The 18765-nt window shown below is 39.4% G+C and overlaps 1 protein-coding gene across 7 annotated transcripts in view; it reads right to left on the bottom strand.

Annotated features, from left to right (window-relative positions):
* Positions 1 to 18765, bottom strand: part of RAB27B (RAB27B, member RAS oncogene family) — a 147269-nt gene that overhangs the window by 25662 nt on the left and 102842 nt on the right. The window contains exon 2 of one of the 7 annotated variants that reach the window (XM_086683027.1): positions 11727 to 11799. The exons of the other annotated variants lie outside the window; for them this stretch is intronic. Within the exon in view, the coding sequence (XP_086539153.1) occupies positions 11727 to 11785 (59 nt within the window). The 5' untranslated portion in view covers positions 11786 to 11799. The remainder of the gene's footprint in view (positions 1 to 11726; positions 11800 to 18765) is intronic. 7 annotated transcript variants of the gene reach the window in all.

Below are 18765 nucleotides of genomic sequence, written 5' to 3'. Positions count from 1 at the left end.
GGAAGCATTTTTATGAGCTTAATAAATGCTGAAAAAGATTATATCTACAAAGAATGGAATTAGTCCAAAGAAAGTGCTTATTTATGTCAAACGTTCTTTCTGTATTATGTACCTGGTTATGTTAATTCAAATTTCTAGATTAGAATTTTATTTCTGCAATGTGTATAAAACTTCCATGTGTATAAAGCTTCAATGTGTATAAAACTTCCATGTGTATAAAGCTTCAATGTGTATAAAGTAGAAAATACAGAATGCTATTACATGTGGTTCTTAACCCTTATGTGGTTGGAAAGAAAACAAATAACTGTTAAGTCTTTATATCTGGTAAGTTATTTGAAATGAGCTCTACAATAGAAAATCTATGGCTCTAAATTTAAAAGGTATTCAGGGGAGAGTGAAAAGCTCAGATAGCCCCCAAAATAAATAATCCAATTAAAAATGGGCGAAGGCATGAATAGACATTTTTCCAAAGACATACAGATGTCCAGCAGACACATGAAAAGATGTTCATCATCACTCATCATCAGGGAAATACAAATCAAAACTACAATGAGGTATCACCTGACACCTGTAAGAATGGCTAAAATTAACACAGGAAACAACAGGTATTGGCAAGGATACAGAGAAAGAGGAACCCTCTTACACTGTTGTTGGGAATGAAAACTGGTACAGCCATTCTGGAAAACAGTATGCAGTTTCCTCAAAAAGTTAAAAATAGAACCACCCTATGACCCAGAAATTGCATAACTAGGTATTTACCCAGTGGATACAAACATACCAATTTGAAGGGATACATGCACCTCGATTTCTATAGCAGCACTATCTCTGAGAGCCCAGTTATGGAAAGAGCCCAAATGTCCATCGACTGAAGAATGGATAAAGAAGATGTGGGGTGTGTGTGTGTGTGTGTGTGTGTGTGTGTGTGTGTATGTGTGAATGTGTGTATATATATATATATATATATATATATATATATATATATATATATACACACACACCAAGCCATCAGAAAGAATGAAATCTTAACCATTTGCAAAGACACAGATGGAGCTCGAGAGTATTATGTTAAGCAAAATAAGTCAGAGAAAGACAAATACCATATGATTTCACTCATATCTGGAATTTAAGAAACAAAGCAAATAAACAGAGGGGGTGAAAAAGAGGCAAATCAAGAAACAGACTCTTAAGTACAGACAACAAATGAGGGTTACTAGAGGGGAGGTAGGTGGGGGGATGGGTGAAATAAGTGATGGAGATTAAGGAGGGCATTTGTTGTGATGAGCACTGGGTGCTGTAAGTGATGCACCACTAAATCCACACCCAAAGCTAATATCATACTCTATGTTAACTGACTGGAATTTAAATAAAAATTTGGAGGAAAAAAAAAGAAAAATTCATAAAGAGATGCAGGAGTGGGGACAGAAATAACCAGGAGGGCTTCGTGGAGGAGAGGAGATGTGGGCTGGACTCTGATGTGGGAAGGGAAGAGACAAAGACTGGGATGAGCAGGGTGCTCACGTCCTGGAGGCAGCAAGTATACCCCATGCCACTGAATACAGCAAACGTGGCTTAGGTGGAAGCAGAAGCAGCATTCTGGGGGCCTTGGCTGATCAAGTTGGATTCGCAGATCAAGTGTTGACCGTGATGGGATGTAGGACACAGCTGTTGGAGGCCACAGCCCTGTGTTTAAAAGTTCAGTTTCAGCCATTTAGCCACCATGTGGCCGTGAGCAAATTACTTAACCCTGGATTGTTAGGGTCTGTACCTGCAGTTGGTTAAGTATGTAAAAAATACCTGGCTTAACACAGTCAGTCATCACAAATTCCCCTTCTACTGTTGCCAAGAACTAGAGAACTACAAAAAGAAAAAAAGCACTCTGAACAATGACACAGTATAACACAACCACAACGTAATTCATCAATTCATGTAGGTTACTTTGTAACTTAAAATGAAGTCCCCAAATTTCTCAGAACAAAGGTGGTGTAGAAATCTCAGGAAAAAGGCACAGCTACATTTTAAAGAGCTGGTTTTACTTCTACTTGACAAAGCACGAGATTATTTCAGCTACTTTATCCCCTGCTGGAGCTCTGATTAAAAATACAATATGTCAACAATGACTAATTATGGCTTTAATAAGCCTATTGTTTACTTCTTGGCAGTAGCCTAATCAATTGACCACTGTTTTAAACCCACCTAGCATTTTCCGATATAAAACATTTATAATTTTGTCTTTGACAACTTTCACCCCCAGCTGCTCCCAGTGAGAAAAGTCATCATTAGCACAAAGATGTTTACAGCTATGCCCTCCCCACCCCCCACCCCCAGTCCCTGCTATCTGCTATTTAGGTGAATATTCAGGCCTCCTCAGAGCAGAGTAACAGGCAACTTAGTGCCTTGCTCAGAGCCCAGCAGGACAGAGTAGTTCTCCATTCGATAATCCTCTTTAACTTTAGGGTTGGTGAACATTTTTTGGATAATAACAATTTGGGGCTGAAAAAAGTCATGAAATATTCAACAGTGTGAGTGGTTTACCAAAATTATACTTATAAAAAGATTGCTACTCAGAATTCTGCATTCTGCGTTTGCCCATTTTTTTTTAACCGAGAAAGGGACTTTCATGTGGGAATATCCTCTCTTGCCTGTTCATATCCATAGTGACTGTTCTCACTGAGAAAGAATCATGACCTCAGCAAAGAAATGCCATGAGTTGGAGTTTTGTTTTTTTTTTTATAAACTAAGAATTGTTATAAGACAGTTCTCATGAAATTAGCTTTGCCTAAGTTTCCCAGATTTGTTCTAAGATGAGAGGAAACCATGCAGCAAGCTGCAGGAACACAGATTGGGTTATGTGATCTCTGCAAAATCACCACCCTGGGTGCCCCCCACCCCCACCCGCCCCCGCCCAAGGAAAAACATGATCACGTTTTCCATTACAGATTGACATTTTACTTTCTGGTATTTTTTAACGAAAGGACAAATATCATAATTCACTCCATTAAGTCAAAATACGGAAAGGAAAATGTTAACATTTTAGTGGGAAAAATAATCACAGTAAGCTATCTGTCACCAAGAATACATTTGCTATATCTGACACTTTCCAGTTTATGGAAGGTCTGTGTGTGTCTCAAAGAAATTTGGGGAAATCAATCTACTTCCATAACATCAAAGAATGCTCTTCCTCTAACATTTCTACCAAATTTTAAAAAGGAAAATCCAAATATCTTTCTTTACTGTCTTGTTTCCTGAGGTTCCAGTAACAAGCAAAGGGTTTCTTTTAGCCAGCTATATTATTACGGCCAGAGTGAAAGTTTTCCTGCTGAACTCTGAGCCTATATGGGTAGGTATTATTATTATTACAATAAGAGGAAAAATTATGAAAGCTAAGTGCTTTGCATATTAAATTTCAGAAAGCTTCCAGTTACACTTAATAACAAAATAGAGAAGTTTCAGATTTGTTCTATCTCTATATTTCTGTTGACTTCATTAAGGTGAATATACCACTATATATGACTATTAGGGGGTTTATATTTCAGCATAAAGCTGGCTCTGCTCTTCTCTGATAATGTGACTCAGCAGCTAATCTTCTCACTCATATTTACACAATGACAAACACAGACTAGCATTAAGTCCATTGTCTTTCCCCTAATTAAGCCAAGGGTGGGACTAGAATATTATTCACCTTAAAATCCTTCAACATCATGTGAAAGAGTAGACTTTTCCTAGGGTCTAAAACAGAAACTAGTTTCATAAATCCAACTATAGGTAAGGTTTACTTATTGAAGAATCACAAAGATTAGCAAAGATATACTATATCTCATAGCAGATAGGTTTACATTGTCTTAAGCAAAACAAATGAGTAGGATAAAATACGAGGAATGAGTGTAAGAATGCAGGCTGGAACATTTTTCTCCAGCATAACAACACTGACTGGGTTGCATCCGTTATTAATTATAAAGGATCAGCAGGGTCATAATGAGCACAAATGTATGCATGCACACATGCACACGCTTATGCACGCACGCACGCGCACACACACACAGAGGCACACAAGCTCATCAAGCGTGAAAAGATCATGAGGCCTGTGCATACCACTCCCTAAAAGTCAGTCTTATATTTAACCTGATCTCGTCAGAAGATACGTCTGCTTTGAATGTTTATGGAGTAAGCCAGAAATATGTACAATTTACAATACAGATTACATAAAATCACATATTTGCATTTTTCAATACCCATAATTCAAAGCAGGAGAGTGAAGTCATCTTTTTTGTTGAGAGTTTGGTGCAATTTATCCAACATGAAAATCTCCTCTGTCTGTAAAGAGCATGCTGAATACTTTGGAAAGGATTCCTAGGTCTCCTCACCTGGAAGTAAGGTGGTACTGATTTCCTGGAAGGACAGAAGAGGACAGAGGAGGGAGATCTTTGCACAAGGAGCCAGTGGAATATTAAGGCACAGCCTGTCATCAGTCTTGTTAAATCAACCCTGACAGATTCCCCAGGTGAGGGCTTCATGAGCCCAGGCATTAAATGTGACCCAGGGCGCTTCAAAGAAAAGATCAAAAAATTGCCTGGGGACCTGACATGTCAATGGCCTCTCTGATTCCTCCCTTTGATAAAAACTGGGACAGCAAACACATTTACAGAACCTCTGTATGGAGAACACTAAACCCAGAAGAAAGAAGGAAATAAAGGAAAAAAATGGAAATATATATGAGATGATTTAGATACGCTTAAAAAGCAACACTGAGGCATGAGGTGAAAATTTGAGAAAAGAATATGGGTTTTATAGTAAAAAATTGGCTTCACCATATATTTGAAGCACAGCTCCATTTATAAAGCAAGGATACTCATCTCCCCCAGGTTCATGCATTCACTCGCCCAACAAACATTTATTGGGCACCTATCATGTGCTGGGCACACAGAGTTAATTGCAGGAATTAAACGAAACGGCATAAAGTCTCCGCTATGTTACCAAGACAACTATAAAGGATCAAGCCACCCCATGTTCTCACCATAGGCCCAGTTGCCACTCCTATTCTGTTAACAGTGGCCCCCTTCACTCTTGAAAGGGTCTCCATTTGAACCAACCGCATGGTCACTACAGCTAATAAGAGTCTCCTAACTTGTCTTCACGCCTCCAGCTTTGCCTTTCCCCCATCCTTCTCCATATAACAAGCAAATTTTCCCTCAAATTATAGTCAGACAACATCATTTTCCTGCTTCACATTTTCCAATGGGATTCATCAAACTGAAAATAAAACCCAGAGTTCTTTTTCCTGCCTTACAATGCTGTATGACCTGGATGACTGTTCTCTATTCTCTCTTCTTTCAAGGAGCCACATTTCATCCTGTCTTAGAGTCTTTGCACTGGCTCTTTCCTCTGCCTATACCCTTCCCCACCCCTGTCTCACAAACTGATTTCTTACTATCATTTGGTTCTCAGTTTAAATGCTGCTTCTGGGGCGCCTGGGTGGCGCAGTCGGTTAAGCGTCCGACTTCAGCCAGGTCACGATCTCGCGGTCCGTGAGTTCGAGCCCCGCATCAGGCTCTGGGCTGATGGCTCGGAGCCTGGAGCCTGTTTCCGATTCTGTGTCTCCCTCTCTCTCTGCCCCTCCCCCGTTCATGCTCTGTCTCTCTCTGTCCCAAAAATAAATAAACGTTGAAAAAAAATTAAAAAAAAAATAAAAAATAAAATAAAATAAAATAAATGCTGCTTCTTCAGAGGGATCTTGTAGGGCCCCCAAAACTAAAGAAGGCTCCCATTCACTTTCTGTGGCATCACTCTATTTTAATTTTTTTTCCAGGCCTTCTTCCCAGCTGGTATCTGTCTTCTTGTTTATTATCACTCACTTTCCCATCTAGATTGCAAGCTCTGCGTGGGGAGAATCTGTGCATGCTTTGTTCACTTCGGAGCCTGGCTAAAAATAGGTGTTCAACAAATGTATGCTGGAGACACGAATAAATGCCCTGTTAGATCTAATTTGTGTGGTTCTGTAATAAAGACAGCTGGTCTTGGAGAACTTTGGGTTGTGCAATAAAAACCCTGAACACTCTGTACAAGAAACAGTGTCTTTACCATCAGAGTTACCTTACATGTTGAATCAAAGAAGAAACAAATCTAAAACTCCTAAGTACAAAGCTATAAAATTAAAGAACCCTGTGGGTGAGTATATAGTTTCCAACTCTACTAATAGTGGTTTTTAAGATAGCAAAGGCCTTAATACCTACCTCTGCTTCCTTGGTTTCAGACCATGTCCAGTTAAAATACATAAGATTTTGAAGAGATGATAGAAAGGGCTTTATTTAAGTGCTTTAGGGTAAGATTACTGAAGAGGGAACCTCTTTTGGGATCCTGGACCAAGTCCAACGTGTGTGTGTGGCGGGGGGGGGGGGGGGGCTTCCCCATACCAACAAGCAATTCTCTGACACCAGTAGGGTATCTGAGAATTCAACTCGATTCTGACATTATACCTAGATTCCACAGGTAAAGAGCTCAGCCCCACTAGATAGTCCTCTACTTCCGACACCAACTGAAAGCCAAGGTTACCTGTGCTTCTAACTGCCCAGCTACAAACTACAGGTTCCAATGACCACCCCCTCCCCAGTACAGATGCCAATTTCAAGCTCTCATTGTTACCTGTAGTTCCAGCCAAGTGGCTATAACCCACAATGCCTTCCTTAAGTTTTATTAATTTGCTCAAACAACTCGGGAAACTTGTTTACTCACTAGATTACTGATTTATTGCAAAGATTATTGAAGGTTACACATCAATAGTAGGATGAAGAGATACATAGAGCACAGCAGCAAGCAAAGAAGCTTCTGTCCTCATGGAGTTGGGGCCTGACATGGTGGCATGTGGAAATGTTCTGGCTCCCCCACCTGGAAACCCTCTGAACCCCCTCCTTTTTGGGTTTTTATGAAGGCTTCATTACTTAGGCATATTGATTAACTCATTGGCCAGTGGTGATTGATTCAGCCTCCAGCTCTTCTCCCCTACCCTGAAATCAGTAGGTGAGACTGAAAGTTCCAACCTTCTATCCATGGTTTGATCCCCTGGCAATAAACCCTCATCCCTTGACACTTTCCAAAAGTCACTTCATTAACATATACCCAGTTGTAATGGAAGGGAGTTTGTTATGAATACCAAGACCCCCATGTCACCTTGATGGCTCTGAAACTAGGACAGGAACTGAGAAGTAGAGACCAAATATTATGCTAAAAGATGCTCCATTGGTCTTATCCCTCAGGAAAGTCCAAGGGGTTTGGGAGCTGTGAGCCAGGAACTGCAGAGGAAGACCAAATATATCTGAGAAATATATTTCGGTCATCTGAATGATCAGATATATATATTTCTTACAAATCACAATATCACAGAATCTCATGCAAGAAAATTTGGGCTCAGATCCTCATTTCTACAATCTCATATGTAAAGGTTTTTTGTTTGTTTGCTTGCTTGTTTTGAGAGAGAGGCAGAGAGAGAGCGAAAAAGAGATCATGCACACGGGGAGAGCGGCAAAGAAGAGAGAAAATCTTAAGCAGGCCCCACACCCAGCACTGAGCCAGACTCACAGGGCTCAATCCTACAGACCATGAGATCATTACCTGAGCTCAAATCAAAATTCAGGGGTTAAGCCACTGAGCCACCACTCAGGAGCCCCTGATCTGTAAAGTTCTTAATGATGCAACACATTATTTAAGATCTCACACGTTCATGATACACAATAAAAAATCTGTACTTCAAGAGAAAAAAATCATATTTTAAATGTAAAAAAATGGCTACTATTTCAAGAAGCCTGAACAAAACATCACTATAGAATGCAAATACCTTACACTACATGTCACCTGAAGGAGGAAGTTTGCTACTGAGTAACTGTTTGCTACTGTTTTTACCGTGGACTTGATTCTTAGAGGATATAAACTAATTGCTCAGTAAGAAACTGGAAGCTGGAGGCAGGTCTGCCTGTGAACAAATTTCAGCAGTGTTGAATTCTCAGAACCTATATTATAAAGATTTTTAAGGAGGATTACAAAGTCTTTTACTCAATTCACCGGCTTTATTTTTCTGCCTCTACATTTTTTTTTTAATGGTTATGGTTAATCTTCCCTTCTGTGGTACAAAGGCAAACTTCCAGAAAACCTCTTATGTTTTCCCGTATATATTTTGTGACAGTTGTTCTATAACAGTAGCATCTGTAGACAGTGTTTTTGAGGTGTACTGAAAGGCCTTCCTGAACCCCACATTTGCCCAGCCATGAAATCCAGCCCTCATGAAATCCTTAGGAAACAGATACTCCAAAGGATCTAGTGGAAGGATGTTAACAACTGTATTAGAGCAAGAAATCACCAAGGAGGTAATATATTAACTAGTTCACTCATTAGTATTCATTAGGTTGACTCGCTAAACTCACTACCTCCCACAGTCACCTAAACTAAGTCTTCCAAGGCATGATTCCCCCCACCCCCTGCAAAGGCAAGTTTTGATTAGTAGAGGACCTGGTAAAAAGAGACACATCATATTGTGTTGAATGACTAATGAAAAGGAGGTGAAGGCAGAATAAGGCATATTTGTATTAATGAAATTCCTGAATGGGAAAACAGAAGAAATTTAGCAAAATAAGGTCAATGGGCTGATGGCAAGTGGGCAGGGCTGGGGTATAAACCCATGCTCCTCTCTCTCCTCAGAATTTTATTTCCAGCTGGCCCTAAACATGTCAAACCATTCTAAATATCTATATTGTAACAGTTGAGCTCTTCGGATTCTAAAAGCTATTATAAATAACTTAAGAAAACCACTCTGCCCTTTACCAGTGGCATTTAATTGAATCAATGATAATCTGTATTTTTGCTAATACATTAAGTCTGAAGCTACGTATTAAAACAAGATGCAGGGGCGCCTGGGTGGCGCAGTCGGTTAAGCGTCCGACTTCAGCCAGGTCACGATCTCGCGGTCCGTGAGTTCGAGCCCCGCATCAGGCTCTGGGCTGATGGCTCAGAGCCTGGAGCCTGTTTCCGATTCTGTGTCTCCCTCTCTCTCTGCCCCTTCCCCGTTCATGCTCTGTCTCTCTCTGTCCCAAAAATAAATAAACGTTGAAAAAAAATTTAAAAAAAAAAAAAAAAAAAAAAAAAACAAGATGCAATAAAATGGTGAGGAGTAAGGGGAAATTCCAAATTATTCAGCCAGAATTTATAATGACACACTTGTATTACTGGATTCTAGATGTAAAAGAAGCAACAGGCAAAAGGCTACCAAAAAATTCAAATGAATGTCTGAAGAAAGATAAAGGGAGGTGAAAACATTAGAATGAGATAATAAAAGAGCTGGGCTGGACAAAGGGGAATTGTAGAAACTCCAACAAGAGTTGTATGTCATTCTGAGGTTACAAAGCTAGTCCTTCAGGGGCGCCTGAGTGGCTCAGTCAGTTAAGCATCAGACTCTTGGTTTCGGCTCAGCCTACATTCTCATGGTTAGTGAGTTTGAACCCTGCATTAGGGTCTGTGCTGACAGCGTGGAGCCTGCTTGGGATTCTCTCTCTCTCCCTCTCTCTACCCCTCCCCCCACTCATGCTGTCTCTGTCTCCCTCAAAATAAATAAATAAACTTAAAAAAAAGAAAAACAAGTAAGTAGGAGCACCTGTGTGGCTCAGTCGGTTGAGCGTCTGGCTCTGTGCTGACCGCTCGGAGCCTGGAGCCTGCTTCGGATTCTGTGCCTCCCTCTGCCTTCCCCAACCCACTCGCATTCTGTCTCTGTCTCTCTCAAAAAAAATAAACATTAAAAAAAATTTTTTTTAAAAAAACAAGTAAGTAAAGGCTAGTCTGTCCACCTAGAGCAGGCACATTACCAGTAATGCACAGGAAGGGAACCCACTATGTAGCAAAGGACACATGATCATCATGCTTCTAAAAAAGACAAAATCAAGATATTTCAGATCAATTCATAAAGTTACCAAAATACTAAGAGAATTAATAAGACATTAAAAAGTTGACCTGGTTTCTATTTTCTTCCCTTCTTTTATAGTCTTTGTAGAAAACTTGACTTATAATTTCTTTGTTGCTGTCACAGCATTATTCTTTGGATGCTGGGCCAAAACCCAATTTCAAACTACTGGAATCACTCAAATTATGGTTTCATGGATTTCTTCTTCTTCTTCTTCTTCTTCTTCTTCTTCTTCTTCTTCTTCTTCTTCTTCTTCTTCTTCTTCTTCTTCCTCTTCCTCCTCCTCCTCCTCTTCTTCTTCTTCTTCTTCTTCTTCTTCTTCTTCTTCTTCTTCTTCTTCCTCTTCCTCCTCCTCCTCCTCTTCTTCTTCTTCTTCTTCTTCTTCTTCTTCTTCTTCTTCCTCTTCTTCTTCTTCTTCTTCCTCTTCCTCCTCCTCCTCCTCTTCTTCTTCTTCTTCTTCTTCTTCTTCTTCTTCTTCTTCTTCCTCTTCTTCTTCTTCTTCTTCCTCTTCCTCCTCCTCCTCCTCCTCTTCTTCTTCTTCTTCTTCTTCTTCTTCTTCTTCTTCTTCTTCTTCCTCTTCCTCCTCCTCCTCCTCTTCTTCTTCTTCTTCTTCTTCTTCTTCTTCTTCTTCTTCTTCCTCTTCTTCTTCTTCTTCTTCCTCTTCCTCCTCCTCCTCTTCTTCTTCTTCTTCTTCTTCTTCTTCTTCTTCTTCTTCTTCTTCTTCTTCTCCTCCTCCTTCTTCTCCTCCTTCTCCTCCTTCTCCTTCTTCTCCTTCTCTTTTTCCTCCTCCTCTTCTTCCTCCTCCTCTTCTTCTTCTTGTTCCTCTCCTCTTTCTCCTCCTCCTCCTCCTTCTTCTTTCTCTTCTGTTTTTTTAAGCATTCGCACTTGCCCCGGACTGTCAGGCAGCAAGTGCCCTCTGAACTTCACTGAACCTTAAGGATTCTCTCTCATCTACTTTTTGCTAAATGTCAAGATTTCAAGGTTGGTTAGTCTTCTAAAGATGCTTCTGGATGAGTTGAAATGATCAAAATTCAGAGAACTTAATACCTCAGTGCAGCTCTGTAGTCTTGGAGTCCATGATAATTGTGCTTGGGTCCAGCTGCACTGATTTCCCTGCACTGCCCAACTACCCAGAACACAGTATATGCTCAGGTGTTTTGTTTTGTTTTTTTGATGTTTGTTTATTTATTTTGAGAGACAGACAGTGATAGTGGAGGAGAGGGGAAGAGAGAGAAAGAGAATCCCAAGCAGGATGCATGCTCAGCGTGGAGCCTGATGTGGGGCTCGATTCCACAACCCTGGGATCATGAGCAGAAATCAACAAGTGTCTGACACTTAAAGGACAGAGCCACTCAGACACACCAGCATACACTCAGGTTTAAATTTTTTAAGTTTATTTATTGAGAGAGAGAGAGAGAGAGCACACAAGCAGGGGAGGGGCAGTGAGAAGGAGAGACAGAATCCCAAGCAGCCTCCATCAGCACAGAGCTGGATGCGGGGCTCAAACTCACAAACTGTCAGATCATGACCTGAACTGAAATCAAGAGTCTGACACTTAACCAACTGTGCCACCCAGGTGCCCCCATGTTCAGTTTTAAATGAGAATGTCAGGACAGCACAGCAAACATTTGCTGAACATCAACTATATGCAAGAGACTTTTCTAAGTGCTGTAAACACAGAGACACACACAAGTAGCTAAGCTGGGAACAGAATTTGGTTTCATCTCTCCTCCCTGGATCTGTCCCTCAAAAGATACCATTATCAGGAAAAGATCCTGAAACAGATACTCACATTGTGTCCTCTGTGACAGTAACTAGAATGGTTTTGTGGTCTGTCTCTACATAATGCATTCCATAAAACACATCTACAAAGGGGGAGAAAGAAAATATTTGGGATATGCGGGAGTAGACATCCACCCCTCGTTTTAATTCAGCCCTTTCATTTACACATGAAGACATGGGTATGATATACACACACTTCAAGCAGAATAAGATTTCTTAGCAAGAAACACTGCTTCCTTTCCCCCTAAGTCACATAATTATGTCTGTTCAAGTCTTTTTCATAAGCCCTTCATGCTCAGGTGACTCAAGGCAGATGAACCAACAAGCGCAAAATCCAGAACTACCTTGTAAAGGATTTATACAGATGAAAGAAACTTGAACCCCAAGGAATTTTACCTGTTCAGTTTCTCTCAGCTGGTTCTCTCTAGCAGGCATTTTAGCGGAGATAGTTGTCTGCTGAGAAACAGAAACAGCTGTTCTGAATTGTTTTCCAAATTAAAAATTGGCATTTCTGAATAGTGTTAAGAAAAGTGGAATCTCAAAGTTAGGTCAGATTGAGATGTGACCCTAACAAGACTTTGGGGTCAGACATGGCTCAAATTCCTTTCCTCTAATTACCAGCTGTGTAGTTTGAATAATTATTTAACCTGGCTCTCACATCCCTCCTGTGGAAATGGGGTCATACAGTATGTGTAAAGCACCTGGTTAGCCAATGGGGAGACACTGAGTAGGTGAAAATGATCTCGGTATAAAGCACTATCAGCAACAATTTCTTTGGAATCTTTGCATTTCTTTGTAATTACTGTGGCAATTGCAAACATTAATAATATTTCTCATTTTGTGACTGCGGTAAAGGACTCTGGAATGCCTTGGGCCCTATGAAAAAGTGAAAATATAGCATAAAATGTAATGTTCTAAAGAGTTTACCATTTAAGAACTGCTTTGTGAATGATCACCAAAATATATTAGGTAAAGACACGTGTATGCAGTATGTATTTAGCAATCAACTGTATACTTGAAATGGGTGCATTTTTCACTGTGGGGTAAATTATCCCTCAGTCGAAGACAATCACTGGTGGGGGGGGGGGGGAAGGTGCTGTTGCCTGAGTACAATCCTGAATGATGTTGATGAACTATTCTGGAGTGTGTGATTTGGGGGCAGAGACTTCTAAAACCATCTCAGAGGGTTCTAATGTGAGAAAAAATAAAAACTAAAAAGACAAATAAGCTGCTAAACAGCATGACGAGTAAAGAGCATGCCAGAGTTAGCAAATACTATTCAGGACACTCAGTTAAATTGGAATTTGGAATTAAAAAATGTTTTAGTAGTGTAAGTGCATCACAAATACTGTACATTTAACTGGATGTCATGTGTCTCATCCGGCAACTGAACAGTATGATAAATTTGGTGCAAAAAAAAAGGAGAAAGAAGAAAATATGTATCCAAGTGTTTAATTAGACATGTATAAAATGGATTTTGAAGTTTTGCTTCTGGGAGGGGGAACTAGATAGGAGGCAAGGAAGGGAAGGATACTTTTCACTGTACACTTTTTGTGCCTTTTAAATTCTGAACCATATGAAAGTATTACATATTTTTAAAACAAATAGAATTATAAAGATTAAAAATAATTTCTAAGGGGAGCGAAGAATCAATATAGGGAGACATAACCAATACATATGATACACTTAGAAAACAAAAGTGATAGGAATCTGTCAAAACACTTTATTCTAGTAGACTCTGGTTTTTCAGTGTAGGCATAAATAGAATTCATAGTAACAATCACTTGTTGAGTTGCCAGATTATAATTGGAATTAATATTAGCAGCCTCCTGTTGAGTTGCTGTTACGCTAAGCACTTTACATACTTTAGCTAATTTAATCCTCAGAATAACCCTCGGGGGTTTTGCAAAGGAAAAGGCTGAAACTCAGAAAGGTTAATTAATTTGCCCAAATCACACAACGAATGATTGGCAGCCCTGGGGTTTGAATCCAGGTCGGTCAGAATCCACAGCTTGTTGCTTTTAAACACAAGACAATTACTGTACTGTCTTCCAGCATGTTGATTCCCAAAGTCAGGAAATTTGCAGTTGGACATGAAAATCAATGCAAAAAGGAAGAGCAATGAATGCACACTTCATATATCAGCGTGAGGCACCAAGCTATGAAACACAACACCCTGGGAACTATTTCCTTTTTTAAGTAAATATACGGTTACACCTCACTTCAGGCAATGCTTGTGGTCCTGGACGGTCGTTTATAAATGAGATTTATGCAAATGCAATCGTATTTAGAGTAAAACTGGAAGTCTGCTTTTTAAACAAAGTGTGTAAAATATGACTGAACTCAATTCCGTTGTTTTGGGGCAGGGCACAAAATCGGATAGCCTAAGAGTTTGCTAATCGTCCTTCAGAGTTGTGGTATTAATATAAGACAGTTTACGTGTGGAGAGGCTACTTCACTGAATTACAAAGGATTTAGTCAGTTAAATTAACTTTCTAACTTGAGGCTACCGTTAGCTAATTTAGTGTTCAGAAAGCATGAGTATGGGGCGCCTGGGTGGCTCAGTTGGTTGAGCGTCCGACTTCAGCTCAGGCCACGACCTCACGGTTCACGAGGCCAAGCCCTGTGTTGGGCTCTGTGCTGACGGCTCAGAGCCTAGAGCCTGATTCGGATTCTGTGTCTCCCTCTCTCTCTCTGCCCCTCCCCCACTTGTACTCTATCTCTTTCTCAAAAATAAATAAAAACATTAAAAATTTTTTTTAAAAAGCATGAGTAAATATTTATTATGGAGAAGCAGAACGCCACTTGACTTATCAAACTAGTACTTTTATCATAGCTTATCAGAGACAGGAATATGCTAGAGGACTATTTAGTTTTCTATTGTGAATTGTTTTTACGAAATTTCCCCCAAATCTACTCTGTACACATCTTACGCGTTCCCATGATCTGCCTTGTTTAGATGGCAATGTGTAGGAAGTGGGGGAGAAAAGGGTTTATCTGTTAGAATTGATGATCAAAGGCAAATTAATATTTCAAGAGTCTTTAAAATTAGTAATTTTATAAACAGTTGACCAAAAGCTATCCTTCTTAAGATGAGAGCCACAGACTTGCCAGGATTTCTGTCAGAGGTTGGGATGGGCGTGGTGTAAGGCAGGTAACTGTCCCCTCCAGCCCAAGGGCAACCAGAGCATCGCCCTGAGGTTAAGGCAACACTTGACTTCCCCATGTTCAAACTTTGCGCTTTCCATATTACATCAACTCTTCTGAGCACCCAGTATTATGATTCTTAATTCAGAAAAAATCAATTCAGGAATGATCATTCAAAGCCGTATCCAGAGATTTTGTTGGCCAGGCAATAGCTCCATTTGTCAATGTTGGTTGCCATCTCGGTAGAGCAGCATTTGTGCCATCATCTAATCCTATTTTCCTCTTTATTCCCTATAAATGGGAGCACTTTCTTTGAAAGAACAAAATGAAAGAATGTGTATAAAATGCTAGATCTACACCATCAACGATTTTATCTAAATAGCTATGAGTAATTGAAGATTTTGTATTACTTTCAGTTCCCTGGAAACAGACAGCTTTCCACCTCCTCAGCCCTTACCACCCCATACCATACCGTGAAATTTATTTATTTTTTACATTTATACATATTTGATTCAGTACATCTTTTCCAGAATGCATTACATTCTGGTAAGGGACTGCCAGTACTTAATCTGCATAAAACTCGTGTTATTTCCAATAAATCACATTGTTTCTCCATTTGATTATATTTGTTATATGTAATTGAATCAATGGGTTTTTTTTTTGTTTACTCTTCTTCATTTTAAAAATAGGGAAATTGAATTGTTTACATCATTTATAAACTATGATAGTTAAAAAAATGTTTTCCTTCAGTTTTCCAAACCTCTTGTTTTTCCCCCCTGTAAGTCAACAGCCTATTCTTACCTAAATGTGTCCTTACCTAGAGTCTGGAGAAATACATGTATGTTTATTTATAAATAAGTTTTATTTTAACATTTCTTTACTCACTATTTGAGCCTATACCTTATAACTCTCTCCAAATTTTATCAGAAAAGTCTTAGCACCAGTGGTAAGATGAATTAGTAAGTAAAAGTGAGCACCGATATTTAAAAAAGACAGGCTTACAAGGCCAGTTTCAGGTATATCTAACCTCGTAATCAACGTGATATTTCTAATTAACATCGTGTTCTTAGCTGGAGTAGTCTAGGATGGGTTGGAGGCCATAGCCTTCAACATTTCCATGTTGACTCTCTAATCCACAGGTAAATAAATACATATTGTTCTCTTTCTACAGTGATTTTAGAAGCACAAAAACAACATCCTGCTCAAACATACCTCTTCCTCCAATTTACTAGGAAACTGGGTAATTCTGCCACTACAATAATTTTATCTGAACTTCTTAAAAAATGTAAATGTCAGCAAAACATGTGTGATAGTACCACATCCCAGTAACACACAGAACTTTAGATCCCCAGGGAAATCCTTCAGAGAACGAGATAGGATTAGTGTCTCAGACTTTTTTATTGCCAATATAAAAGCAATCATATAAAATCTATTTCTACATTATTTACAAAACTACAATTAAAACCATTATCCATAATGGGCTTTGTGCAGTAAAGTTACTATTAGAACAATGATAGAAAAAGACATGTGTCTCTCCCAATAAACTGATACACTTTCTTTAATCCAATAAGAAAAGCTATGGTACTCATTATTTGTGTTTGTTTCTGTTACCTTGAAGATCAGAATTCTTTTTTTTTCCTTAATGTTTAAATGATCAAAGGTGCCCTGCTTAAACTACCTTACCTCTCTCTACTTGTCAACTACAGAACTCTGTTCTTGTCTTTTCTATTCCTTTAGCTACTGCACTAAACTTTACTGCAGTAAACTGTTCCTTTAGTGCACTAAACTATTGCACTCCTTCTGTGGGAGGAAGTAAACCCAGCTGATTCTCTTACTTCATGGTAGTTTTATTCTATAAAGTCACCGTAAATACTGATTTAGTGAACACTGAGCCATTTTTCCCAGGGGAAACACAGGATAAACTTCCTGTGAGCCTCTGGTCCCAATATTTCATCACCTGATCAATTTAAACCTCATTTTATGTGTATTTCTGTTAAGGACACCTTACTTAATATTACTGTTGATTCATAAACATTGAACTCAGGACCAATAGCACTATAACTCATGCCTGGGTGAAGCTTATCTGATGCATATATTTTCTTCATAAGGCACATTACAGCCTCCCTGCACTTAAGAGCACTAACCACTTCAGTAATATGCTCGGGGCACATTTTAAACAGAAAAACTACTACCTAAAAGCACAAAAATGGGGAAAATATGGCACTAAGTAAACTGTGAAAAGGACACTTGTTTACAGTATGAGAAACTGAAAGGTAGGAAACTGAAACAAGAAAGTAGAGTGTCCACTCGTTTGACCTCAGCTAGGAACAAGCACATCAGGAGACTCAAAATTTTCCCCATGTCTATGCATGCTTGTGAACGACTACAAAAAACACCGGGAGTATTGACATCTTGGAGTTAAAAATAAATTTCAGCTAGCGGGAAAATGGACAAATAGACAACTGGCAAATTGTGAGGATTGGTTATATGACTTCCCCAAATTAACACTATTATATTTTGGCCAATTAGCGCATTAGACACCATTAGAATATCAGATTATGGAGTAGAAAGGAGGGGCCTGAGAGAATGGGGACCAGGGACAGGTACACTTTGATTATCTTGTGGGAATGAGAGAAAGGTTAGAGCAAAGGCAGGAGGAGCAGATCCCAGGGGAGCATCCAGGGAGCCCCACGAGGGACTCAGGTCCCTGAGACAAGGATAGGAGAAGTATGGTGAGCCTGAAATGAACATAGCATTAACCTATTTCACAACTGTACTTTTTTCCTATCGCAGTGACCCTTTTATTATACCCATAATTGCTTAGCCAGGGGAAGTCATGGGGACTTCTTTTCTCCCCCAATAGATTCCTACCCCAAACTTAGAAAAATGTGTCAGGCCATATGACCAAGTATTGTAATGTGAATATGTCTGAGGGAAAAGAGGCCTAATACATAATGTGCTGATTTGGGCCAAATTGTTAAAGTTGTAATACCTGGTTCTCAGGGGGAGACTCCTCTTTCTAGTTGATATTAAACTCAGAACAGCCACTCCCATCTTCCCCAATGATACCAGTATAAAGACACACACACACACATAAACACACACTAGGTAAAAACTGGTAGAAAGGCAGGTTGGGAAAGTTCCTTGTGAATTTTGTAGGACTAGCAATAAAGCATATCAGTCTGTCCAATTAGGATGCTGCACACAGTAGGCCCTCCAGGGATCAACTATGTTAGAAGTATCTCTAAATTAAAACTCATTAGCTCACGAAGTGAAAATTCAGTCTGGTTTTCCATCTCTACTTGGCTTATCACCAACAGTAATAAACCCTCTTGGATCTTTCATTCACTGAAAAAATTACTGGGAATATTTGCACCAGCCAGCCCTGTAGATATTTCAACTGCAGCCATCTGTCATGGTTTATGACTAAGTCAGTGTCTTTTTCTATAAGGTTATTTCTTGTGCAAAATATTGATATACATTAAACCTATATTTGTACTTGGGTTTTATTCATGAACTTGGCTTGGTTCTTGCAGTCACACCCTTGTTATTTCAGACCCAGCCCTGATTATTATGACACTGCAGCCATCGCCCGGCTTTCCTTCTAGTTCTGTGGCACTTGCACTTCCTGTCCTTCATTTGGACTGTGGCCCTAAACCTATTTGGATGGGCAATTTACATACAGATTCCAGCATATGAGGGATGGTTGCTCTAATAGTCACAGTTTTAAAAACTATTTTAATCTTGATTATCTGAAAAGGAAGAAACGTGGATAGCTCCAGTTTGGTCAACGTTTATAGACTTTGAAGAAACATTTCAAGGAAGACTTCATCATTTACAACATTTACATTTCAGAAGAACAGAAATAATAGAAATGGAAATAATAGACATGTCGTTACCGT

The sequence above is a fragment of the Puma concolor genome, chromosome D3 (assembly GCF_028749965.1).
Source record: "Puma concolor isolate L17-30 chromosome D3, mPumCon1.1.hap2, whole genome shotgun sequence".
Classification (NCBI taxonomy): domain Eukaryota; kingdom Metazoa; phylum Chordata; class Mammalia; order Carnivora; family Felidae; genus Puma; species Puma concolor.
Note: the sequence above shows the minus strand (reverse complement) of the source record. Positions and strands in the feature narration are given on the sequence as shown.